Source organism: Salvelinus alpinus, chromosome 31 (assembly GCF_045679555.1).
Source record: "Salvelinus alpinus chromosome 31, SLU_Salpinus.1, whole genome shotgun sequence".
Taxonomy (NCBI): Eukaryota; Metazoa; Chordata; class Actinopteri; order Salmoniformes; family Salmonidae; genus Salvelinus; species Salvelinus alpinus.
The window spans coordinates 9,281,805-9,309,166 of NC_092116.1; the positions used below are offsets into that span (position 1 = coordinate 9,281,805).

Sequence of the window (27,362 nt, forward strand, 5' to 3'; positions counted from 1 at the left end):
GTTCACTTCAGAACCCTGGTTGGTTCACTTCAGAACCCTGGTTGGTTCACTTCAGAGGCTATGGAGGAGACTGAACAAGTTTCTCAACAGTTCCTTGAGAAGAAACCACAGATATTCCCCAACCATCAGAAAATATTCACTCTCTTCCTTTGAGATTTGCCTTCGCTGCGTGTTTTTGTTTCCAGCAGGCATGTGACATTATGTGGCCAGAGTGGGAGGTGCGTAGAAATTACCCCTTTTGACTTGATGCAAAATATGACCACACGGAACTTGCAAAATGTTGTACCATGGAAACAAATCAAGATTCCTATACCTATTTTGGTATTGCGAGGTTGAATAAACCTAAAACTTAAAATACCTGTTTATTTATCATTTGTTTTCTGAAGGATAATTTATAGTATATATTGGAGTTAAACTCTAGAGAAAGCTCAGTTAAACCTGCATAAGTGTACTGTGGTAGTATAGGCCTACTAGTTGAGAGACTGTCTGCATAGAGAGAGTGAGCATTCTGATTAGTGTGGCTCTGATTGTGTGGGCAGGAGTCATTCTGCTGCCAGCACTTTGGCAGATAGCAGAGTGGTGCAATCTCAGCTTCCTCACATGCTGTTGACACTCCGGCCTGTTGAAAGCAAGTCAAAGGCTAGACACATGAGCGAAGACATGATTCTGTCTCACTTTCGCTCCTCTTTCTGTCTATCTACCCTGCTCTCTACCTCGCTTTCTCTCTCTCATTCTCTCTACCTCCCTCTCTGGATATCTGGCCATCTTTTCCACTTCTTTCTCTGCAGTTTGCTAAGCAGTGCAAACGGATATCCAACACCAATTAAAAATGCTGCATAGGGCAGTTCACCTGTGGTCCTATATGGCCTCAGGACAGACTTCTCATCGAAGGCCATGGGATAGTTGGTGGTACAAATAGGATTTAGCCATGAATGAATTACATTCCTGCTCTCTTGGTCACTCTAAATGCACTGTATGTGGAATCCCTCTATTATGCTACTTGCCGAAGGCCAGGCAACAATGGATGGCAGTATTTTTGTTAGCGGGTGGGTACATTTATGAAACTGGACCCAAGGTTATCTCAGCTTGAGCCCAGACGCTCCATTGTGATACAAGGTCATGGTGATTTGATCGCCCATTGTTGCACTCCGATACATCGTAGGCTAAAGTATTTAGATGGCAGTTGAAACCGAGCAGCTGTGTTAGTTGTTACATACTGTGGGATATGGCGGTATTTCGTCTTTTTAAGGCACTTTCATTCCTTCCAGTTTGGGTGAATTTTGGCCCATTCCTCCTGACAGAGCTGGTGTAACCGAGTCAGGTTTGTAGGCCTCCTTGCTCGCACACGCTTTTTCAGTTCTGGCCACAAATGTTCTATAGGATTGAGGTCAGGGCTTTGTGATGGCCACTCCAATACCTTGACTTTGTTGTCCTTAAGCCATTTTGCCACAACTTTGGAAGTATGCTTAGGGTCGTTGTCAATTTGGAATACCCAATTGCGACCAAGCTTTAACTTCCTGATTGATGTCTTGAGATGTTGCTTCAATACATCCACATAATTTTGCTACCTCATGATGCTATCTATTTTGTGAAGTGCACCAAGGCCCTCCTGCAGTAAAGCACCCCCACAACATGATGCTGCCACCCCCGTGCTTCACGGTTGGGATTGTGTTCTTCGGCTTGCAAGCCGCCTCCTTTTTCCTCCAAGCATAACGATGGTCATTATGGCCAAACATCAGTGTCCCGTTCTGGGATTGATTCGCACTTTTCTCACCAAAGTACATTCATCTCTAGGAGACAGAACGCGTCTCCTTCCTGAGCGGTATGACGGCTGCGTGGTCCCATGGTGTTTATACTTGCGTACTATTGTTTGTACAGATGAACGTGGTACCTTCAGGCGCTTGGAAATTGCTCCCAAGGATGAACCAGACTTGTGGAGGTCTACAATTTTTTTTATGAGGTCTTGGCTGATTTCTTTTGATTTTTTCCATGATGTCAAGCAAAGAAGCACTGAGTTTGAAGGTAGGCCTTGAAATACATCCACAGGTACACCTCCAATTGACTCAAATGATGCCAATTATATCAGAAGCTTCTAAAGCCATGACATAATTTTCTGGAATTTTCCAAGCTGTTTAAAGGCACAGTCAAGTTAGTGTATGTAAACTTCTGACCCACTGGAATTGTGATGCAGTGAATTATAAGTGAAATAATCTGTAAACAATTGTTGGAAAAATGTATTGTCATGCACAAAAGTAGATGTCCTACCCGACTTGCCAAAACTATAGTTTGTTAACAAGAAATTTGTGGAGTGGTTGAAAAACGAGTTTTAATGACTCCAACCTAAGTGTAAGTGAACTTCCGACTTCAACTGTACATCGGACTCCGACATTGCTCGTCCTAATATTTCTATATTTCTGGATTCCATTCTGTTGCTTTTAGATTTGTGTGCATTGTGTATTGTTAGATATTACTGCACCGTTGGAGTTAGGAACACAAGCATTTTACCCGCAATAACATCTGCTAAACGTGTATTGGACCAATACAATTTTATTTGAATGTGTTATTCATGTGGATGTGCATGAATATGTGTACGTGATTGGCTCATATTGTTGAGTGTGTGTCTCGGGTGCTCTACAATGATTCTGGCCTAGATCTCGTTTGTGAATGTGTTTGGTGGTGTATGTATTAATGCGTGTGTGGGTGAATATGTACATAGTCATTGACTCATATGGTTGTCTCTCTCTCACAGGGTGTTATACGAAGGGAAGGAGCGTCTCATCCAGGGCTGTGAGGTCATTCAGGTCACGCCGTACGGCCGTTGTGCCAACGTCAACAACAGCTCTGCCACCTCGCAGCGCATCTTCATCACCTTCCGCCGCGCGCCGCCCGTCCAGCCCCAGAACTCCCTGTCCGTCACCGACATCTGCGTCATCGTCACTAGCAAGGGCGAGACGCCGCCGCACACCTTCTGCAAGGTGGACAAGAACCTCAATTGTGGCATGGTGAGTCCTCTGGTCCTATGTGGCTCAGTTGGTAGAGCATGGCGCTTGTAACGTCTGGATTGTGAGTTTGAATCCCGAAAATGTACGCACGCATGACTGTGGTTAAAATCATCTGCCAGATGTCATATACTTTACCATTGGTAATGAACTAAAGCCCACATGCGCAATTTCTCCAACACATATATATATTTTTTAATGGTTTTTAACATTTCAATCCCTGAAAGGGATCTTCACCTTAAAAGTAGGGTTTTGGGGGAATGTATGGGGCTGGAATATACCTATTATGAAATTTAGGCCATGGCACTCACCCCAAGTACGTCCTGTTGAAATTAAGCGTTGAAAATGTTGTTTTGAGCCCCAACTCACATGGTCTTATTTTTCATCCTCCAGTGGGGCTCCAGTGTTTTCCTGTGCTACAAGAAATCAGTGTCCGCGTCCAACTCCATCAATTACAAAGCCGGTGAGTCTTCTTTGTTGTCTCTAATCTACCATCTTTTCACATCGGTCTGCCTGTTTTGCTCTCATTGATGGATAGTTATTATTTCCTGGCCTTTGTTCAATGCTGTTTACCATATATATTTCCGCTTGCTTCGCGCCTGAGTCGACTTCAAAGTAATTGTATGTTGATCTCTTATGATTGATCTGAATTGACAGGAGCTTTCCGTGTGCTGTAGATAAGACTAAATGCACTGGCATATGCCAGCTCTGTTATCTGTCACTCAAATACCTGTAAACTGATGATTCCTGGAATAGATGGCTGGAAAATGGCATGGTTCATTTGGGGGGTTTGTCGCTCTTCTGAATCTTAAGATATGGGCTGCGTCTCAAATGGCACTCTATTCCCAATAGGCCCTGGTCAAAAGTAGTGCACTATATATGGAATTAGGTTGACATTTGGGACACAGTCCTAGTTTCAAATCAGTGCATCTATCTGGAGTTTCGAAAAGTGCAGAGCCTCACATGTGAATGGCTCACGGAAACTCAGAACTCTTAATGCTCCGAGTGTTTCTCATCAGCATTCCAAGCCTTGTTTCTGGTCCCCATTTATTTCAAGGTGGAAATTGGTGTCATTATGCACCATTGCAATTGCCCTCTTTTTCGCGTTTTGGTTTTTCACTTTAATGACCTCCAAACAGGTTCATATGGAATATAGAATAGCATGTGTTCTTACTATACACTAGGAAAGGTAATGTTTCTGAGGACAGCTAGCCCAGAATCAGACATTTTGTAAGGCCCTGTTCAGCTGGTTTCCCTCCATGTACCAGTATCCACATTCTTGTAAATACAGCGGAGTTGTTCCCTGTCTCTCACTTGCTACTTTGTGAGGTCAGAGCTGGGTGTTGGCTTAGACGGGCCCCTGTTCAGATACTGCGCACATACGCCTTATCTCTACTAGGCCTTCTTCCTGTGAGATGACGCTTTTTATTCTCCAGACTGCTTCCTACCCCGCCTACTCTTTCGGTCGCTTTATTTTGACAACGTTCTCTGGAATTCACAAAAGGCCATGGGTGACACAGGCCTTGATCAGTAAAGTGTTATCCTTTGAAAATAATGTGTTCTGTATCTCAGCACACTGGCTGATGGCAATGAAAATATGACAAAGGGAAAGGGGTTTGATTTTATTCCAACAGCCAAGTGAGCCAATTTTTGTCCTTCCCTTCTCCAGTCTTCACTTCATAGATGTTACTATTGTGTAGTGGGATCTGTAGACATCATTTTCCTTGGTATATGTAGTCTAGTGCTTTCAGTGTACCCCAATGAAATTAATGTTACATGTATTGATGTCCTTTGGGTGGTGGCCCATTCTTGATACACACAGGAGACTGTTGAGCGTGAAAAACCCAGCAGCGTTGCAGTTCTTGACACACACCAGTGGCGTCTGCCACCTACTACCGTACCCCTTTCAAAGGAACTTACATTTTTGGTCTTGCCCATTCACCCTCTGAATGGCACACACAGACAATCCATGTCTCAAGGCTTAAAAATCCTTCTTTAACCTGTCTCCACCCCTTCATCGATACTGATTAAAGTGGATTTAACAAGTGCCATCAATAAGGGATCATAGCTTTCACCTGGTCAGTCTATATCATGGAAAGACCAGGTGTCCTTTGTACACTCGGTGTATGTCTTATGTGTGACTTGCCATATAAAAAAAGATGGATTGATTGCTCTCTCTCCTCCAGGCCTCATCTTCCGCTACCCAGAGGATGACTATGAGTCATTCCCCCTGTCTGAGTCTGTGCCCCTGTTCTGCCTCCCCATGGGGGCTAAGATCGAGTGCTGGGCCCCCAACACACGCTACCCTCTGCCCGTCTTCTCCACCTTTGTGTTAACCAACTCCTCTGGGGAAAAGGTAGGTGTAACAGCAATGGCATTATATCAGTTAACATGATTTACAATGAATCATGAATAGATAGTTATGGATGGCTGTTATGGATGGCTGGAATTGAACAGCCCTGTGGTACTGTCGATTGATTGACAGCTGTAATAGTCAACATTCAAGTCTCACTTCCTGAGCTGCATGTGACTGTGGGAATGGGTAGAATAATTTGTTTCCTCATCAGGCTGTGTTTCACTGCACCTCAATGTCAGCTGCCGCTTGAGCAAACTACAATCTGATCACAAGTTTTGTCCCAAACCACGTCACATCTCTCTGAGCTAGAGTAATGAAATTGTACTTTGTTGTGTTAAAGGGGAATGCCAGTTGAGATAACGGGTGGCGTTCAACGTAAACGCATTTAGCAATTTAGTGTGAAGTGTGCACAAACGCTACTCCACCATATCATTAAAATGCGTGAAGGGTGTTTGTTAACGTCCCTTATGTTAACGCAGGAATCGATCTGTTATAATTTGCTCTGTCCCAGATGTACGGCGCAGCCATCCAGTTCTACGAGGCCTACCCCATAGATCTCCTCAGTGAGAAGCAGAAGGTGCAGCTGGGCCTGCTCACCACCGTGGAGAAGAAGATGATCCCCAACCGGACGGTCAACACCAACAAGTGCATCTGCCTGCTCTCTCGCTGGCCCTTCTTCGAGTCTTTCCGCAAGTTCCTCATGTTCCTCTACAAGCTGTCCGTCTCGGGTCCCCACCCGCTGCCCATCGAAAAGTAAGGATTGCGTAATTTGACAAGTTGGAGGCTTGATTTAGCTTGTGGTTTGCACTTTTGGGACTATTCCATTGGTTCCATTGCACCAGGACAACTAAATCAGGCGCAGCTCAAGATGTATGTGTTTTATACATGTATTTGAGTTTTTATAAATTAATTTGATAGTTTGGAGAGGGATAGGTGGGTGTTGGTAGAGACTAATGTGGTTGTGTTTGCTGCTTTGTTTCTTTGACAGGCACATCTCGCACTTCATGCACAACGTGTCCTTCCCTTCACCTCAGAGGCCCAGAATCTTGGTCCAAGTGAGATGCCATAGTTTTTTTTTGTGTGTTAGAGAGGGAAATTTGTTGGTGTTTTTTGCATCTGTGTCTGTACCTTTGTGTGAATGAATGTGTTTGATGTGTGAGAAGGAGAAAAAAACTGGTGTCATGCCAGGGTGACATTTTTTTGCTTTTCTCTTTCAGCTCTCTGCACACGACACCTTGATGCTCGCACAACCTGTGTGTACTCCTCTCCCTCTCAGGTACGACTTATTTAAAGCTGGCTGAATGGATCAATGCGAATGTGTGTTCTCCTGGACATTATCGGCTGTCTCAAAGGCTCAATCTGATTTTGCACTTGCACACATTTAGAACACAAACACACAATGAAAAATCTGAACCGTCACCGTATCCTCGTAGCTTGATTTCAGACGGTACGTCCTCTCCACAAGTTTAGAGCTGTGAAAGTCTAGGCTTCAGGAACAGAAAGAGAAACTGGGCCCAGTTATTGTTATCATTGCAGATCATCAACCACATATTTTCCAAAGGAAATACCGGGGTTAGAAAAAATCTATCATCCAGCACCCTCCAAAGGTTCTAGTTTGGTAATGCAAAACGCATTAATTCATGTCAGTTTTCCGAGGTCAAATAGTCACGCTTTGAAACAGCCAATAGAAAACAGGCATTAGGACTGCCAGAAACGGCACTGCCTGTCTGTCACATTGTGGACAGGTCCTTCATTATTAAGTGCATAAGCCCTGCATGTACATATTAAATAAACTGTTATGCTGCCATTGCATTCTGCCAACAAACCTCAAAATGTTCTGAAAATACCAGATGTTCCATCATTATCATCAGGCTTTTTCCTCTCCAGATTTATAATTTCAGAGTGGAATATATTGTTGTTGGTCAGCTAGAGAGATCATGACTTTCGGGACTGGAAGACTTGCTGGCTGGTGCCTTTGGGCCAGATTTAAAAGTGTTTGCTGCTTTGGAAAGTTTGAACTTGTTATTCTCTGAAAATAAAAGTACATTCCCCTGAAAAGGTTTTTAAAATAACAGGTTTTGTCGCAAGGGAACAAACAGTGTAACCTGATCTTCTGTCTCAATCCAGTTTACCTTCACCCCCTTCCTTACTTATTTAACCACACACCTTCTCAGTGCACCTGTACCAATTACAAACCTCCCTTCAAAGACGGCTGCCCTTCATCCAATCCAACCTTTGATGACCCAGCCATTGTATCCCTGAGTCTTGTTTGAATCGTGTCCCCAATCCCTCTGTGCTCCTCTCTTTCCAACTTGCCTCTCATCCCCTCCTCTCTCTCCTCCTCTCCTCAGTGGGGCAGACTACAGTACGTTGCTGATGAACCTGGGCCCGGAGAACTGTGCCACGCTGCTGCACTTTGTCCTGCTGGAGAGTAAGATCCTGCTTCACTCCCTGAGACCCGCTGTACTCACCGGGGTAGCAGAGGCCGTAGTGGCGGTGAGTGATACAGGATATGGTCATTCAGCTTTTAAAATGTTGTAAAAAGGACTATTCGAATAAAATGGTATTGATTAGTTAGTTGGTTGGAGTTTTTATCCAGTTACCTTTTATATACAGCGTGTGGCCCATGTAGGACTGATTTTAGGTTAAAAGTTAGATCAAAATGTTAAATAAAAGTTCTCTCCATCTGTGTTCTTCTCTCCAGATGATCTTCCCGTTCCAGTGGCAGTGCCCGTACATCCCCCTCTGCCCGCTCTCCCTGGCGGGGGTCCTCAATGCCCCCTTTCCCTTCATCGTGGGCGTGGACTCCCGCTACTTTGACCTTTATGACCCCCCGCCGGACGTGGTCTGTGTGGACCTGGACACCAACACTATTTACCTGTAAGATCCATACACTTTAAAGGAGCATTTCACCCATTTTGACATGTGGATCTGTTTACACACTTTATCCTGTTGTCGATACCCCCAAAAAGTTTTTCGGTACATATATCGCATGTTAATATTTTATTTACACGAGAATGAGCATATTCCAAAAACACTATTCTGAACCAACTGTGCAGGTCTGATGAGAAGAGACACAGTAACTGGAAAAACCTCCCAAAGAAACCCTGCAAGAGCCTGTTTAACTCACTGGCCAACCTGCACCACCAGCTGGGCATCGGTAGGTACACATAGTCACAGTCACCTCAGCGGGTTTCTCATAGCAATTGCTTCATGGCCAGTGCATTCAGGATAAAAGTACACAAATTGTACGTATGATATAGAAGTGAATTCTTTATCAATATATGTCTTTAGATATAAATTATGGAAGAATTTATCCAGCCGATAATGAGTAAATGGTGCATTCAGCCTGCTATGCTCATGTAATATAATCATAATATATTTGCTTTAGCAGATCCTATTTCCAGTCATGCGTGCATACATTTCACGTACGGGTGTTGCCGGGAATCGAACCCACTAGCTTGGCGTTGCAACTGAGCGACAGAGGACCACCTTTGGTATGTCAAATTTGAATAAAACGAGAACGGTAAATATCCGGTCTGGTGGCTGTTTTCAGTGCGTCGGACAGCCCAGGAGGGCTTGGCGGTGGAGATGACCCCCATCGAGGCGGACTTCACCTGGCACAAGAAGATGACCTCCCTGGAGATGGAGATCCAAGAGGCCCTGCTGCGCTTCATGGCCAACATCCTGAAGGGCTACCGTTCCTACCTCAAACCCATCACCCAGGCCCCCTCCGAGAAGGCCACCTCTGCAGACTCACTATACGACCTACAGGGTTAGTGCAGGCTGTGTGTGTGTTACCGCTCTTACCCTCAAACCCATCACCCAGGCCCCCTCCGAGAAGGCCACCTCCGCAGACTCACTATACGACCTACAGGGTTAGTGCAGGCTGTGTGTGTGTTACCGCTCTTACCCTCAAACCCATCACCCAGGCCCCCTCCGAGAAGGCCACCTCCGCAGACTCACTATGTGACCTACAGGGTTAGTGCAGGCTGTGTGTGTGTTACCGCTCTTACCCTCAAACCCATCACCCAGGCCCCCTCCGAGAAGGCCACCTCCGCAGACTCACTATGTGACCTGCATGATAACAATGGAGAATGGATGGATCATTTTTAGTCCTTAGTCCTTCATTTATTTGCCCAGAAAATTAATCACAGCACCCAGAACAAAATCTTACGCAGGTGCTGTTTTGTAGTTCTCAAGAGACTACACAAAACAGACAAAGGAATAGACAAATGGGTTGTCGATGTAAAAAACATTAAGAATACTTTGTATACTAACACATCAGAAAAAAGAAGGGACCCGCACACTGCTCTTGATAGTATCACTGATCTTTAATAAGCTTTACGTATCGGCCTCACGGCCTTCGTCAGAGCTTTTTAAATTAGCACCCTTATGTAGACCTAGGCACGCCCACATCCGTTCCACCCATCGAATGCGGTTGGAGTCGAGGGAAAACAAATAAGTGCTACCAAATATAACAATATGCATTTCATAACTATTCAAATAAAGTGTGTACATAAAACGTATTAAACACATCTGTAAATCCACAATGAGGACATTGACCTACCAAGCAAGTTTTCATAAATCATTGGGTACAGCGCAAGAAAAACGTCAGGGTAATCTGAAATAGGGGCTGAATTCATGTTCACATTTACAACATAACATACATAGGCATTTCATCATTAAGTCCTTTAGGAAAATCCCAAAACATTCTCTTTTACTCAGAGTATTATTAATATCACCTCCCCTGTCTGATATCTTAACTTTCTCTATTTAAAAAGCTCTGACGAAGGCCTTGAGGTCGATACGTAAATCTTATTAAAGATCAGTGATGCTATCAAGAGCAGTGTGCGGGTTCTCTCTTTTTCCTTCATCTTGTTCAACTGTTACCATGCACCTGCAAAAAAGATAGCTCAGATGTGCGAGTGCCTTTTGAATTTTGAGTATACTAAAACATCAGAAAAGTGCAACACATTAAAATTGGAATCTCACACATTTCTCAAAGTATTTAAATTGCGCAATGTATTTTATGCGTTATGTTGATGTCAACTCCAGGGTCTGTGTTAAACAGAAAGCATATCTGACTGCTCCTCCAAGTGTTCATAGCAGGCAAATCTCCTATTTCACAGGTCTACTTAGTGATTGCTCAGTGTCGGAAATCAATCATCCATGGCATTGGCTGTAAAGACTTTCCACTGACGTAGGCTTTTTGGAAAGGCATCGATCGCATCCTCATTTAGGTCCATGAAGGCCAATGGAATCTGCAGAACCAGTGGGGAAAGAGCTGCACATTGATTATGGCTAGCTTTATTGGCTACACACCTGGGTTGAATACCTTCACTTTCACTTATATAATACATTCTGAAGAAAATGTAGTGATATACGGTGCATTCGGAAAGTATTCAGACCCCTTGACTTTTTCCACATTTGTTACGTTACAGCCTTATTCTAAAATGAATGAAATTGTTTTTTCCCCTCATCATTCCACACACAATACCCCATAATGACTGTAGCAAAACAGGTTTTTAGAAATTTTTGCAAATGTATTAAAAATGTAAATATCACATTTACATAAGTATTCAGACCCTTTACTCAGTACTTTGTTGAAGCACCATTGGCAGCGATTGCAGCCTCGAGTCTTCTTGGGTATGACGCTACAAGCTTGGCACAGTTGTATTTGGGGAGTTTCTATGCAGGTCCAGTCAAGCTCTGTCTGGTTGGATGGGGAGGGTCGCTGCACCGCTATTTTCAGATCTCTCCAGAGAGGTTCGATTGGGCTCAAGTCCAGGCTCTGGCTGTGCCACTCAGGGATATTCAGAGACAGAGACACTCCTGCGTTGTCTTCGCTGTGTGCTTAGGGTCGTTGTCCTGTTGAACCTTCACTCCAATCTGAGGTCCTGAGCACTCTGGAGCAGGTTTCAATCAAGGATCTCTCTGTACTTTGCTCCGTTCAGCTTTCCCTCGATCCTGACTAGTCTCCCAGTCCCTGCCACTGAAAGACATCCCCACAGCATGATGCTGCCACCACCATGCTTCACCGTAGGGATGGTGCCAGGTATCCTCCAGACGTGACGCTTGGCGTTCAGGCCAAATAGTTCAATCTTGGTTTCATCAGACCAGAGATTGCTCAGTTTGGCCAGGCGGCCAGCTCTAGAAAGAGTCTTGGTGGTTCCAAACTTCTTCCATTTAAGAATGATGGAGGCCACTGTGTTCTTGGGGACCTTGAATGCTGCAGAAATGTTTCCTGAGTGTTTCCTATGAAATAGGCCCATTGACCTGGCTCTCTGTCCTCTCCCAGGGTTTCTGAGGAGCAGGGAGCGCACCCACCAGAAGTTCTACTCCCAGCTGACCAAGACTCAGATCTTCATCCGCTTCATCGAGGAGTGCACGTTCGTCAGCGACAAGGACACGGGCCTGGCCTTCTTCGACGACTGCATTGAGAAGGTGAGCATTGACAAGAACCAGGCATCAGGGATCAGTGTTGGGGCCAATTCCATTCTGACTCCCATCAAGCCAGGAAGTGAATTGAATTGAAAATGTACCCCCAAACCCTGCTAGACAAGAACATGTCTTCCCTCCATCATCCTAGTGCCTCAGACTGACGTCAATTTTCGAACCCAATTTCTGTGGCATTTTTCAGTTTCCACCGTTCCCCATGTGAAAGACCTTTTTGTTACGTGTTTTATTGTTGACTCAGTCAGTCGTAACATTCCTCCAAGGGAGTCTGACGGCGGAAGGCTCATTTCCTCTGATTGAATCTGTTCCTTTCACCTTTTTCCCCTGCAGCTATTTCCCTCCGATAAAGGCAACGACAAAGGCACTAAGGTAATCCCTCACACTGTAATCATGTTTTAACACCTCCTTTTCCAACTGAGGTCTGTCAAATTTTTATGCATCGATTAGAAGAATGGTTTTCGATCTGGTTGTAGTGATTTGATTTGTCTGTGTGTGTACGGCCATGTGCGTGGACTCTGACAACATGTTTTCCTCTCCATAGGTGGAGGGTGAGTCCTCAGAGGACACCAAGCTTATGGAACTAGACGAATCACAGAAGAGCGAGCACACTGTCTTCGTCATGCCCCCAGAACCCCCCGCCACCGAGGAAGGGTCCGACCCCCCTTCCCACTACAGGTCAGCTTATACCCCTCTAATTCCTGCTGCACCACTAACACATTGGCATTACTATAACACCAGTGAGCCTGGTAGTGTTTTAGCGTAGTATGTGCAAATCTATGGTGAAAGGTTGACCGTGCACCTGGCCAGGAGGATCGGAAGCGGGTCTGCATTGGCTTCACTCTCATACCTGTGGCATCTCCCTTTTCTCTTCTCTCTCTCTCTCTGTCTCTCTCTCTGTCTCTCTCTCTGTCTCTCTCTCTGTCCCTCTCTCTGTCCCTCTCTCTGTCTCTCTCTCTGTCTCTCTCTGTCTCTCTCTCTCTCTCTCTCTGTCTCTTTTAAAAACAATGTTTTAGTTATAAGAGTTTTCCTCGGTTGTGTATGGACCTGTTTGACCGCCCCAGGGAGGTGACACCAGCGCTGAGGAGTAGTACACCTGGGGCCAGCCTGTCCAGCAGCCCTGCACTACTGGCCAAGAGGACCAAGCAGGTACACAATCACACAGTCAGACAGATAAGCAGGTGCAACTGTTTTCTGTATTGCAGCTTTGCAGGGAAGGGGGGGAAAAAACAAAAGAAACTGACTAACAAATTCTGGTACTTTCCTGATCGTGCTGGTTCTACCCACTGTAAGCTTGCTGTACTGACCACCTAACCACTTCCCCAGTCAGGGAATAGCCTAGCCTGCAATGGACACTGTCTGCTGCGGAGTCATTTTCTCAGGCTGTGATGGTTCCAATAACAATAAATGACTCACCACAGTCACCAGCAGAAACTTATTTACAGCAGGTCAGAGGGTTCAAAGCCAGTCTGCACGCATCAGCCTCCGACACTAGCTTTTATTTTATCATTTTTGGACGCCGATTATGGCCGATTACATTGCAATCCACGAGGAGACAGCGTGGCAGGCTGACCACCTGTTACGCGAATGCAGCAAGGAGCCAAGGTAAGTTGCTAGCTAGCATTAAACTTATATTATAAAAAACAATCAGTCTTAACATAATCACTAGTTAACTGCACATGGTTGATGATATTACTAGTTTAACTAGCTTGTCCTGCGTTGCAAATAATCAATGTGGTGCCTGTTAATTTGTCATCGAATCACAGCCTACTTCGCCAAACAGGTGATGATTTAACAAGCGCATTTGCGAAAAAAGCACAGTCGTTGCACCAATGTACCTAACCATAAACATCAATGCTTTTCTTTAAATCAATACACAAGTATATTTTTTTAAACCTGCATATTTAGTTAAAAGGAATTCATGTCAGCAGGCAATATTAACTAGGGAAATTGTGTCACTTGTCTTGCGTTCTGTGTAAGCACAGTCAGGGTATATGCAGCAGTTTGGGCCGCCTGGCTCGTTGCGAACTGTGTGAAGACCATTTCTTCTTAACAAAGACCGTAATTAATTTGCCAGAATTTTACATAATTATGACATAAGATTTAATGTTGTGCAATGTAACAGCAATATTTAGACTTATTGATGCCAAAATACGTAAGGGTTCTGTTTTTCACTGAAAGAATAAACGTTTTGTTTTCGAAATGATAGTTTCCATATTAATATTAAAGAACATATTGAGCAAGGAACTTAAACGTAAGCTTTCTTACACATATTGCACTTTTACTTTCTTCTCCAACACTGTTTTTTTGCATTATTTAAACCAAATTGAACATGTTTCATTATTTATTTGAGACTAAATAGATTTTTATTTATGTATTATATTAAGTTAAAATAAGTGTTCATTCAGTGAAGTTGTAATTGTTATTATTACAAGTATATATATATATATATATATATATATATGCATATTAATCTGTATTGGCTTTTTTTGGTCCTCCAATAATTGGTATCACCGTTGAAAAATCATAATCTGTCGACCTCTAGTGTGTGTGTCTGCGCGGAGGGAAAGGGGGCCACTGTGACCTGTTTTCTAGAATAATAGACCACCCAGGAAACAATACTTGTTGTCTTTTCTCCCTCTTTCGTGGGAGGCCAATATATTGTTCCAGTTCCGATAGAACTGTATGTATAGCTTTGTCTGGCATATTAACATATTCACGCATATTCTCACCACAGGCACAAACACATACTGTAGTTGTGGGTGTCGGGACAGGATGTCAAGCCAGTGTGTGGGCGTTGTTATGTCTAAGCTGCTCTTGTCTACGCTCTCGCCTCAGAAGGCCACGAGCGGTATTTGTTGGCCATTGTTCTACGGAGGGACGGGAGGTTCACCATTAGGAACGTGCACAGTCACACTCACTCCAACTCTCTCCTCCCAACTCTGACCATCAGAAAATGGCGAAGGAGAATAATCGGAAATACATCATCTGAAATCAATCATAATCGGCCAATTGCGTGCGCGTCCCCCACCCCCATAAAAGGGACACATAAAACGAATTGAACTGAACTCTGTGTCCCGCCACAGGAGATCAAGCTGGCCTACAAGATGGCCAAGCGCTTCTACTCCAACCCTCCGCTGTGGGCCAAGTGTCTGTTCAGCCACTGCTACAGCCTGTGGTTCATCTGTCTGCCCGTGGGGGTGAGGCTGGCTCAGTCCAAGAGCTGGGCCATGCAACAGGCCTACAACGTCCTGCTCAAGATGAGGACCTCTGAGGTGGAGGTGCTGGATGAGGTGAGGGGAATTGGGGGTAAGGGGAGCTTGGGGTTCATTGGGGGTGGAGGGGGTAGGTATAGGGTCGTGAGTGCTTATGTTTGGTTGTCTGTCGACGTATGCGGACATAAGTGTGTGTGTGTGTGTTTGTGTGCGTGCATTTGTCGGAGAACGAGTGTGTGTGTTTGTGTGTGTGTGTGTGCGTGCGTGCGTGCATTTGTCTGAGAACGAGTGTGTGTGTGCGTGCGCTACTATTATCGCTTCCACTACAGTGATGACAACTTCAGTGGAAATCTACTGTAGCCATTAGGTTTTTATCTTGTTGTGTCCTCTCACACATAGCCACCCTCTGTCCCTCCGTAGGTGTGTTACCGTGTAGTGATGCAGCTGTGTGGTGTGTACGGTCAGCCTGTCATGGCCGTCCGTGTCCTGGTGGAGATGAAGAAGGCAGGGGTACACCCTAACGCTATCACCTACGGATACTACAACAAGGTAGGGTACTTACACCAGCCCATACACATGCATACGCTCCCATTTCACTCCCTTCGCCTTGACCCTTAACCTTTAATGTTCGGTCTGGATATTAGAATGTGTAGTTGTGGATCTTCCACCATATTGCTTAGGCCTTACATAACCGCAACCATTTAGGATTAGGGCACTTAAAGGAACAGTGCAAGATTTTGGCTTGCTAGCTGTACCTGTAGGCTTCCAGTCATTGCGCTAGTTAGCAATGTCTCGCAAAACTACCTTCAACTTCAAACTGCACACAGTTTGTCAACAATCTCGCACTATCCCTTTAAACTAGCCTAAACAAATACCTCAATCCAAAGTATGTCCGTGTTAATCTCCTCTCCACTCATTTCTCCAGGCTGTTCTGGAAGGCCCCTGGCCCAGTCGGAACCGCAGTGGGCTCTTCATGTGGGCCAAGGTGCGCATCGTGGCGCGCGCTCTCTCTCAATTCAAACAGGCAGTCCAGCGAACGCCCGCCATGGAAGGACCCACCGTCATCACGACAGGTGAGGTGTCCGAACACTACAGAGACAGAGCATGGGAGAGAGTCAATCACTTAGGTTGGAATGCAATCACCACAGTTGTTGCACCAAATGCATATCACTTTCTACTCTTTTCATATATTTTAACTATGTAATGTACCTGTGCTTGTATGTAGGACAATACTCTCTATTTACAATATACTGTAGAGGCCCTCTTGCTTTATTGCTTGTTTGTATTGCTCTTACATGGTTAAGTGCAGTAGCTCCCTTTTTTAGCTTGCTCACCTAAAACTCTGATCTGAGACACAGGAAGTGATTTAGGCCCGTCAGTGGGCGGCTCGGCGAGCAGCGACGGCGACCGGCTGAGCCACGGGAGTGCAGACAGCTCCAGCGAGGCGAACGGAGAAGATCATACCCTGTTCGCACGCAGCCTCATCATAGGAGACGCCGCAGACAACCACTGCAGCGGAGGTAGACTGCAGCCTGGAGACACTGGACCAAGTCCCTACATGTACAGCTTCCCCTAGCCCCTAACTGTTAGCCCCTAGCTACTCGCCTGTTAGCCCCTAGCCTCTCGTCTATAACCCCTGGCTACTAGTCCCTAGCCTCTAGCCCTTAGCTCCTAGCCTCTAGCTCCAACACCCTAACTTTTAGCAGATTAAGACAGTATGTTTGTGTCCCGCAGGAGTTCAGTCTGATCAAGGCTACGGCTCTAAAGATGAGTTGCACCAGGACCTAGTGGATTTGGCTCAATCAGCAGCCCTTGTAATCGCTGTGGATCAGTGCAGCAAGTCCACAGCACAGCACAACGGTAACCAGCTCAGCCCCCCGTCCCGTCCCCCCCATCTCAGGCATAACATAAGATAGTTATGGCGAGAGTTCATCTGCTAGATGGGAATGCAGTGTGTCAAACTTTGTATTCCTTTTTTTTTTTTTTATGAGCATAAATAAAATAACAAATAATTCAATGGTGAAGGTGCATAAAGATGGCGGCCCCCATGTACTTACCACACATGCCTCGTTTGCTCAGTTTGCACTATTGTACATTGCTCTCCGTTACTCTTAATTTGTTTTTGTATTGGCAGTAGCAAAGTATACATGTAGATTGGACTGATTTTATTGGCACGTTGAACCATGTCGTGCGCCGTACTTTAAAAACCCTATGGGTGCTGCTAAAAACAATGACGTCATAACTGAATTCCTCTTATCTTTATGCACCTTCGCCATTGGTGTGCAATCTTGTCTCGTCAGGTGGGGACATAGCTGGCTCGGTGGACAGTGCAGTGGCTGTAGCGGAGCCCCCCAGCCCTGTGAAAGCACTCCCACATGTCCCTAGCATCGTCAAACTGTCCACAGGAACGAGTTTTGATACCGCCATGAAGAGAGGAGACACTGGTGAGTGACGGGAGCAGACTCAAACCTAAATCTTCACCTTATCTCATATCTGAGGTTTACACATTTGATATTTGTGGTCACATGTTTGTCTTCAAAACAGCACTGAACTCTGCTTATGGTTATTGGGGGAAATTGTGGACAGAAAATGTCCCCCCGGTATTGAAGGCATGCCTATGTGTTCATCTCTACCGCCAGCCCCTGGGAAGCTGTTCTCTCTGCGTAGCCAGAGCGAGGACATCTCCCTGCCGGTTGAGGGTAAGTCTGCAGCTCCAGGTGGCTCCGGGGTGGCGGGACCTGCGGTCCAGGTCCAGCGCCAGAAGGCCTTCTCGGAGCGCAGCTGCAGCTTCAGCGCCGAGAGCCGTGCCGGCATGCTGATGGAGAAACATGGTGTGGACCACATCGTCAGCCGCATGGGCGCCGATGCACGGATCTTGGCGGCGGCTCTCTCTGGGGGCGGCACCACCCCCCCGCCTACAAAGCCGCTTCCCAGTGCGGCCAAAGCCCTCTTTAAGGACCTGGAGTTGGAGTCTGAGGAGGGGCGGGGTCCGATGCTGGGGAAACTGTCAGAGGAGGAGGGGCCAGTAACGGACCCAACCCCACTGGAGGAGGGGCTAGGGAAAGAGGAGAAGAGGACGAAAGGTGACAGGAAGGAGGCAGGAGGGGAGGATGAGATGGGTCTAAAGTTGGAGGAGGAAGATGAGGAAAGAGATTCAGTGGGGAGGGGCTCTATTTCTCTGCCAACCTTGGAGATTAAGGAGGTGCAGGTAGGGGCAGATCCCCTCTCCCTCCTTGTCTCGGAGCACGAGGAGTTAGCCTCCGTAACCAGTCAGGAGCTGCCGCAATCCCTGCCTGCCGTGGTGTCCCGAAACCTGGCAGACGAGATTGAGATGTACATGAGCCTACGGAGCCCGCTTGGCCCCAAATCCTGTAGCATGGAGCTCCACCAGGAGGGCCAGGGAGGGGACCCTTCCCCGGATGCTGCCCCAGTGAAGCAACCTCTAGAACGGAGGTCCAGCCTCCCCGTGCCCCCTGTCCAACACCCAGGGGGGTCAAGCGGGGACACGATGCCTAAACGCAGCCCCGCAGCAGTCACACGCTCCAAGACCTTCGCCGTGAAGGCCTCCAGGAGCCCTGCCTCTTCCAGGGGTGTTGTGGCCAGCCCAAGGTCGCTGGTGAGGTCGTCGCAGAGTGGTTCGCTGGGGTCGGTCATCAACTCTATCTCGGGCATGAAGATGGACACCCTGCTCTCGGGTCCCAAGATGGACGTGTTGAAGTCAGGCATGAAGCAGGCAGGAAACCTGGCCAGCAAGGTGTGGGGGGCTGTGGCCTCAGCCTACTCTTACTCCGATGACGAGGTGAGCGGGGATGGACTGCAGAACATGCATACATAGCTAGATTAACTAAAAGATCAAGTAAAATGGTAATTAATTGCACAATAATAACCTGCAACAGCCGGATGACATACAGTGAGGTCTGAAATGATTGATACCCTTGATAAAGATGAACAAAAATTACCGTATAAAATAAAGAATTCAAATACTGAGCTATATTGTATGCAAAAAAAAAGGTAAGTTGTGTTATTTTATACTAATGCAATTGTTTGGTGCAAGAGATTTTGTTTAAGAAGTAATATTTTTTTTCTCAAAGTTGGGGGTAAAAATTGACACCTCTGTTTTAAATACCTTATAATACACCTTAAAAGGATAACGGCACTGAGCCTTTCAAAAAAAAAAAAAAATGAAATTGGAAAACACATTGGGAGGGATCTTAGACCATTCCTCCATATCCTTGATATCCTTCATCTGCTCCAGGGGAGAACGACTGCTTCCCTTCTCATTGAAGCCATGGAAGTTCAAGGCCGACCATGGTACTGCAGGCATTGTTAGCAGAAAACAGGATCCCCCATTATAGTAAATGGAAAAATTGTAATCTATGTGTAAATACAAAGAATAGTACCAATAATTGCTTCTAATTCACCAGATGTATGTTGCACACAAGTTATAAGGATCATTTAGTTGCTTATCTTCTACTTAGTACTCATCCCGGATCCGGGAGCACCCCCCACAGTAAAAAAGCTGACTAGCATAGCCTAGCATAGCGTCACAAGTAAATACAAGCATCTAAATATCATTAAATCACAAGTCCAAGACACCAGATGAAAGATACAGATCTTGTGAATCCAGCCATCATTTCTGATTTTTAAAATGTTTTACAGGGAAGACACAATATGTAAATCTATTAGCTAACCACGTTAGCAAAAGACACCACTTTTTTTACTCCAACAGTTTTTTACTCCATCAGTAGCTATCACTAATTTGACTAAATAAAGATATATATAGCCACTAACCAAGAAACAACTTCATAAGATGACAGTCTGATAACATATTTATGGTATCGGATATGTTTTTTTAGAAAAATGTGCATTTTTCAGGTATAAATCACAGTTGTACATTGCAGCTGCAATCTGAAATAGCGTTGGAAGCAGCCGGAATAATTACAGAGACCGACGTCAATTACCAAAATACTCATCCTAAAACATTTCTGAAAAATACACAGCCTACAGCAATTGAAAGACAAAGATCTTGTGAATCCAGACAATATTTCAGATTTTCTAAGTGTTTTACAGCGAAAACACAATATATCGTTATATTAGCATACCACATGAGCTAACATCACACCAGCATTAAATCAAGGCAAAAGGGGCGATAACGTTATCGCCACCAAAATATATTAATTTTTTCACTAACCTTCTCAGAATTCTTCAGATGACAGTCCTGTAACATCATATTACACAATGCATATAGAGTTTGTTCGAAAATGTGCATATTTAGCATCACAAATCGTGGTTATGCAATGTAATCTGTCAAAACATGGCATGCATTCGGGCCGGCGCCTACTTGGAAAGGCACCTATGTTTACGATTATTTATCGATTAGATTGACTAAAAAAATACAGGTTGGACAGCTAATGAAAGATGCATTGGTTATTAATGCAACCGCTGATTTAGATTTTTAAAATTTACGTTACTAGACATACATTGTGAGTTACAGCCAGACTAGTGCCGCAAAAAATGGCTGACAACTGCGTTTACATTTTTCCACATAAATACGGAATAAAATCATAAATAACTCTTACTTTTGGACGAGCTTCCATCAGTATCTTGGGCAATGTGTCCTTTGTCCAAAAGAATCGTTGCTTTGTTGTAAAACGACCTCCTCAACTTCGGAACTAGCAGCTAACGATAGCTACACGGCACACACATGCCCAAATCCTCAAACGCAATACTAAGGAAATTCAGAAAAATAGCAATATACTCGCATAAACTGATATAAATCGGTTTCAAATAACTTCGTTATGATGTTTCTAACACCTATATCGAATTAAATCACAGACGGATATATCTTTGATCAATAACGAGAGCTTTTGAGCATGCGATTCTGATGTCCTCCCTTGCGTCCTGGCGAGCATCGAAAAGAAGGGTCATCTCACTCCATTCCCTTTTATAAACTCTGAGAAACACCTAGAGACACCATTCCACTTCTCATTGGTTACTGACATCCAGGGGAAGGCGGGTGCAGTTCATGTCAAGCCATAGGGCACACACAGAGTTTTAAACTGATCCGAGATCAGAGACTATTTTTCAGAGCTTCGCATGTCCTGTCATGAGTTTCGCTGTAGAAAGAGTTCTGGTTCACCCACAGACATAATTCAAACGGTTTTAGAAACTAGAGATTGTTTTCTATCCAATAGTAATAATAATATGCATATTGTACGAGCAAGAATTGAGTATGAGGCAGTTTAATTTGGAGACGATATTTTCCAAAGTGGAAACAGCACCCCCTGTATTGAGAAAAGGTTATGGCAGCCTACAGTACCCCTGGTCGTTCTTCAACTTGAGTTACTCAATGAGAGGGGCAGCATTGAGCTAGCCTGCAACGTCACTTCCTGGAGTAGCTCAAACTGTACATGTTGTGTCTACATGAGACGCCATCTTAACCGACTTCATTTGGCTTCAATGCGCTATTGTTTCTTCACATGGTAATTAATAGTGTCACGTGACTGATGAGTTTGTCCATTCATATATACAGGAATTGGTCTGCACTTATAGAAGCAGAATAGCCCCATAACCACTTTAATTTGAGCCGGATCCTGCCGGAACAGGTTTATGATTTGCGCAACATTGTAGCCTATAGACCAACGTGTGGCCATTACTGTGGTGAGAGAGAAGCGCACCTGTATCTCTCACAGAACTAGAATGAGATTCACTTTCTATGATCTCTCCCTCTCTCTGCTCTGCTAGACATGAGCCTGCAACTCTCATCTCTCCAGAGTCATACTTCATCATTTATTTCCTTATAGAATCATAGCCATGGGAAGGATGCTGGTGGTGCCACAGCACCCCTGATAAATTGAAATACATTTGCCAAAGTTCTAGAATTACTGCTGTCTGTTCAGAAAGAAATGAACTCATTCAGAAGACTACACCAGGAGTAGCCGCCGAGGATCAATAGACTTTTAAATTATTGCCTAGCTGTGGAGTGGAGCCCAATCACAAGGCATTGCCTACAGTCGGAAATGCGCGCAAATCTGTCAGTGAACAGCATGCAGCCAAAACACGCTTTACGCAATACTTCAAATACTATCGTGGGAAAACACAGGTTGGAAAGTAAATGGCTCCTGCTGAAATGAGAAGACTTATCTTCCTGTAGAAGACTAAATATGTTATCAACTTCCAAATAGACCTATTGAGCGAACAACATTGTTTTACAATGTAAAACAAGAGAGAGGCTTTCGACACGGGGCCATCAGCCATCGCCGGTGAGTGAGCTGCACATCATCGGGTGAGTCAGTGAAACTGGAAAGCCTTTTCAGGACTATAATTTCTTCCTCATGTTGTACAATGTGTCTCCGCACACCTAGGCCTAGGCTATTGATAGATTCAAGACAAGGTCGTCTTTATTGATCTCAGATTCTCGTCAGCGTCAAAGTAGACTGTCATTTTGATCATTTGTGAGGTATAAAAAAAGAAAAAAAAGAATGAATCCTTCAGTGTGTTTATAGAAGGCACATTTTCCCAGACCCGAGGCTACAAAACGTTATCCCCATATGTGCAACTTCTTCAATCGCCTCGACTCTACTGCTCTATGCCTGTACCCGAAAGCGAGGATAATGCATGCAATGCTTTCTTATAAAGGTGGTTTTTATCTTTATTTTTGTTTGCGTTCCGATACCTTCCACTGTTCCTGGGGCCCTTGTTAAGGTCAACGGCATCATGAACTTTACCAAGTACCAGGACATTTTTGACATAAACCGTGGCTGCTAGTGGATCTCCCAGCAAGACAATAATCACAAGCACACATCAATATACACAAAATTGGCCACAAAATCAACATTTTGCAATGGCCATCGGTCTCCAGACTTGAAACCCATTGAATACGTGTGGTTTTAATTGAAGAAGGCCGTCCATACACGCAGACGAAGGATATCAAGCATCTGGATGAATTCTGTATGGAGGAAACTCCCTCCCAATGTGTTCTCCCATCTCATAAACCATTTTAGAAAAAGGTTTGGTGCCTTTGAAAACAGGTGTCAATAATTTTGACACCTAACCGTTTATAGAGAAAAAAACATTGACTTGTTAAACAAAATCTCTTTCTCTAAGCAATTGTATAAGTATAAAATAATTACATTTCCCCACTATTTTTAGCATAAAATATAGCTAAGTATTTGAATAATTTATTTTCTACAATTATTTTTGATAATCTTTATCAAGTGTCTCAATAATTTTGGACCACACTGTAAAACACCATTATATACAGGACAATGATGTAAGACTTTGACTATGCAAGCAGAGCATCTCATTTCACAGGTTCATCTCGCAAACCATATTGCAGAATGCATTCAATTTTGTTCAAGTGAGTAATATGACCATTCACAATCGTTAAGAAGTTTACATTTGGCCTTATTTCCCCCTCTTCCCAGGATGAACTGGGCCCTGGCTATAGGGAAAGGGACAGTTTCCCTGCCGGGCTGGATGAGTCCATGCTGTTGGGGGGTGGAGGAAGTGACAGTCCCACCCACAGAGGGCCCACCCAAGGCCTGGTGTCTAACGGCCTGACCCAGAGCAGCACCAGCCTGGGCAGCAGCAGTGGGAGCAGCGACACAGGGAGAGGACCCCACTCCACACGTAAGCATACACACACTTGACACACACACAGCCTATATAAATAAAAAAGTATGCAGGCGCACACACACTTTATGCATGCACAAGAAGACAAACAACATTACCCGTATACCCATAAACAAACACACTCACAAGATGTGGAAGGGTGTATGGTTGAAACTGTGTGATTGTATACTCTGTGTGTGTGTGTGTGTGTGTGTGTGTGTGTGTGTGTATATATATATGTATATATATATATGTGTGTGTGTGTATATATATATATATATATATATATATATAGACGTGACTCCAGGAAGGCCAGGCAGAGGTCCAGACTCTGAGAGGTCAGACCAAGGCTCCCACCACACCAGCTCCTCTAGTATCTACCAGAACTGTGCCCTTGAGGTGAGACTATCATACTTTATATTTACAGTTGAAGTCGGAAGTTTATGTACACCTTAGCCAAATACATTTAAACTCAGTTTTTCACAATTCCTGACATTTAATCCTAGTAAGAATTCCCTGTCTTAGGTCAGTTAGGATCACCACTTTATTTTAAGAATGTGAAATGTCAGAATAATAGTACAGAGAATGATTTATTTGAGATTTTATTTCTTTCATCACATTACCAGTGGGTCAGCAGTTTACATACACTCAATTAGTATTTGTAGCATTGCCTTTAAATTGTTTAACTTGGGTCAAACATTTCGGGTAGCCACAAGCTTCCCACAGTAAGTTGGGTGAATTTTGGCCCATTCCTCCTGACAGAGCTGGTGTAACTGAGTCAGGTTTGTAGGCCTCCTTGCTTGCACACGCTTTTTCAGTTCTGCCCACAAATTGTCTATAGGATTGAGGTCAGGGCTTTGTGACGGCCACTCCAATACCTTGACTTTGTTGTCATTAAGCCATTTTGCCACAACTTTGGAAGTATGCTTGGGGTCTTTGTCCATTTCGAAGACCCATTTGCGACCAAGCTTTAACTTCTTGACTAATGTCTTGAGATGTTGCTTCAATACATCCACATAATTTCCCTTTCTCATGATGCCATCTATTTTGTGAAGTGCAGCAGTCTCTCCTGCAGCAAAGCACCCCCACAACATGACGCTGCCACCACAGTGCTTCACGGTTGGGATGGTGTTCTTTGGCTTGCAAGCCTCCACCTTTTTCCTCCTAACATAACGATTGTCATTATGGCCAAACAGTTCTATTTTTGTTTCATCAGACCAGAGGACATTTCTCCAAAAAGTATGATCTTTGTCCCCATGTGCAGTTGCAAACCGTAGTCTGGCTGTTTTATGGCGGTTTTGGAGCAGTGGCTTCTTCCTTGCTGAGTGGCCTTTCAGGTTATGTCAATATAGGACTCATTTTACTGTGGATATAGATACTTTTGTACCTGTTTCCTCCAGCATCTTCACAAGGTCCTTTGCTGTTGTTCTGGGATTGATTTGCACTGTTCGCACCAAAGTACGTTCATCTCTAGGAGACAGAACGCGTCTCCTTCCTGAGCGGTGTGACGGCTGCGTGATCCCATGGTGTTTATACTTAGATGTTCTAACCGACTTGCCAAAACTATAGTTTGTTAACAAGACATTTGTGGAGTAGTTGAAAAACAAGTTTTAATGACTCCAACCTAAGTGGATGTATACTTCCGACTTCAACTGTAAGTGGCTACCGTACTCAATATATGGTCTCACAAAGACTGAGTCAAAGACAGAGTACATACAGTGCATTCAGAAAGTATTCAGACACCTTTTTCTACCTTTTCTTACGTTACAGCCTTATTCTAAAATTGATTAAATAATTTTTTTCCCTTCATCAATCTACACACAATACCCCATAATGACAAAGCAAAAACAGTTTTTTAGAAATGTTTGCAAATCCATACAAAAATAAAATAACTGAAATATCATATTTAAATAAGTATTCAGATCCTTTATTCTGTACTTTGTTGAAGCATCTTTGACAGCGATTACAGCCTCGAGTCTTCTTGGGTGTGACGCTACAAGTTTGTTACACCTTAATTTGTGGAGTTTCTCCCATTCTTCTTTGCAGATCCTCTCAAGCTCTGTCAGGTTGGATGGAGAGCGTCACTGCACAGCTATTTTCAGGCCTCTCCAGAGATGTTCAATCAGGTTCAAGTCCGGGCTCTGGCTGGGCCACTCCAGGACATTCAGAGACATGTCCCGAAGCCACTCCTGCTTTGCTGTGTGCTTAGGGTCGTTGTCTTGTTGGAAGGTGAATCTTCGCCCCCGTCTGTGGTCTGGAGCACTCTGGAGCAGGTTTTCATCAAGGATCTCTCTGAACTTTTCTCCGTTCATCTTTCCCTCAAGCCTAACTAGTCGCCCAGTCCCTGCCGCTGAAAAACATCCCCACAGCATGATATTACCTCCACCATGCTTCACCTTAGGGATGGTGCCAGGTTTCCTCCAGATGTGACGCTTGGCATTCAGGCCAAAGAGTTCAATGTTGGTTTCATCAGACCAGAGAATCTTGTTTCTCATCGTCTGAGAGTCCTTTAGGTGACTTTTGGCAAACTCCAAGCGGGCTGTCATGTGCCTTTTACTGCTGAGTGGCTTCCGTCTGGCCACTCTACCACAAAGGTCTGATTGGTGGAGCGCTGCAGAGATGGTTGTCCTTCTGGAAGGTTCTCCCATCTCCACAGAGGAACTCTAGAGCTCTGTCAGAGTAACCATCGGGTTCTAGGTAACTTCCCTAACCAAGGCCCTTCTCCGATTGCTAAGTTTGGCCGGGCGGCCAGCTCTAGGAAGAGTGTTTGGTGGTTTCAAACTTCTTCCATTTAAGAATGATGGAGGCCACTTTGGTCTTGGGGACCTTCAGTGCTGCAGAAATGTTTTGGTACCCTTCCCCAGATCTGTGCCTCGACACAATCCTGTCTCGGAGCTCTACAGACAATTCCTTCGACCTCATGGCTTTGTTTTTGCTCTGACATGCACTGTCAACTGTGGGACCTTATATAGACAGGTGTGTGCCTTTCCAAATCATGTCTATCAATTGAATTTACCTCAGGTGGCCTCCAATCAAGTGGTAGAAACATCTCAAGGATGATCAATGGAAACAGGATGCACCTGAGCTCAATTTAAGTCTCATAGCAAAGGGTCTGAATACTTTATTTTTAATACATTTGACAAAATGTCTAAAAATCTCTTTTCACTTTGTCATTATGGGGTATAGTGTGTAGATTAATGAGGAAAAATAATATTATTTAATCCAATTTAGAATAAGGCTGTAATGTAACAAAATGTGGAAAAAGTCAAGGGGTCTGAATACTTTCCGAATGCACTGTACAGTATGCTGTAGTGATCTGGCAGTTCATACGTACGGAGCTAGAGGGCGCTATAAGCTCATAATGGACTGTGACCTCTTTCTATCCGTAACTGATAAGAGTTTGTTACTTAGCCAGGTAGCTTCAAGTAGCCTATGCCAGGTGCATCTGTAATGTTTATCTCTCTCTCTGTCTGTGTGTGTGTGTGTCTCTAGGTGCTGATGTCCAGCTGCTCCCAGTGTCGATCCTGTGAGTGTCTGGTATACGATGAGGAGATCATGGCGGGCTGGACGGCAGACGATTCCAACCTCAACACCACCTGTCCCTTCTGCCGCACCGCCTTCCTGCCCCTGCTCCACGTCGAGTTCCACGACCTGCGCACCACCACAGCGTGGGTGTTTGTCTGTCTGGGCCATGAAGTATACGCGTGTATAATAGTGTATTCA

General features: G+C 44.6%; 1 protein-coding gene across 4 annotated transcripts in view; it reads left to right on the top strand.

The window, feature by feature from the left end:
• LOC139561229 (DENN domain-containing protein 4C-like) overlaps window positions 1–27,362 on the top strand; it is an 80,629-nt gene that overhangs the window by 47,795 nt on the left and 5,472 nt on the right. For 3 of the 4 annotated variants that reach the window (XM_071378197.1, XM_071378194.1, XM_071378195.1), the window contains exons 3-26: window positions 2,750–3,002; window positions 3,393–3,462; window positions 5,186–5,355; window positions 5,867–6,108; window positions 6,344–6,410; window positions 6,573–6,631; window positions 7,707–7,851; window positions 8,060–8,235; window positions 8,415–8,515; window positions 8,912–9,130; window positions 11,657–11,802; window positions 12,145–12,183; window positions 12,356–12,489; window positions 12,828–12,960; window positions 14,898–15,104; window positions 15,447–15,575; window positions 15,952–16,099; window positions 16,385–16,546; window positions 16,761–16,886; window positions 17,327–17,470; window positions 17,666–18,825; window positions 23,453–23,657; window positions 23,935–24,038; window positions 27,132–27,307. In XM_071378197.1, coding sequence (XP_071234298.1) covers window positions 2,750–3,002; window positions 3,393–3,462; window positions 5,186–5,355; window positions 5,867–6,108; window positions 6,344–6,410; window positions 6,573–6,631; window positions 7,707–7,851; window positions 8,060–8,235; window positions 8,415–8,515; window positions 8,912–9,130; window positions 11,657–11,802; window positions 12,145–12,183; window positions 12,356–12,489; window positions 12,828–12,960; window positions 14,898–15,104; window positions 15,447–15,575; window positions 15,952–16,099; window positions 16,385–16,546; window positions 16,761–16,886; window positions 17,327–17,470; window positions 17,666–18,825; window positions 23,453–23,657; window positions 23,935–24,038; window positions 27,132–27,307 — 4,515 coding nt within the window. The remainder of the gene's footprint in view (window positions 1–2,749; window positions 3,003–3,392; window positions 3,463–5,185; window positions 5,356–5,866; window positions 6,109–6,343; window positions 6,411–6,572; window positions 6,632–7,706; window positions 7,852–8,059; window positions 8,236–8,414; window positions 8,516–8,911; window positions 9,131–11,656; window positions 11,803–12,144; window positions 12,184–12,355; window positions 12,490–12,827; window positions 12,961–14,897; window positions 15,105–15,446; window positions 15,576–15,951; window positions 16,100–16,384; window positions 16,547–16,760; window positions 16,887–17,326; window positions 17,471–17,665; window positions 18,826–23,452; window positions 23,658–23,934; window positions 24,039–27,131; window positions 27,308–27,362) is intronic. The other variant, XM_071378196.1, reaches the window with a different exon arrangement.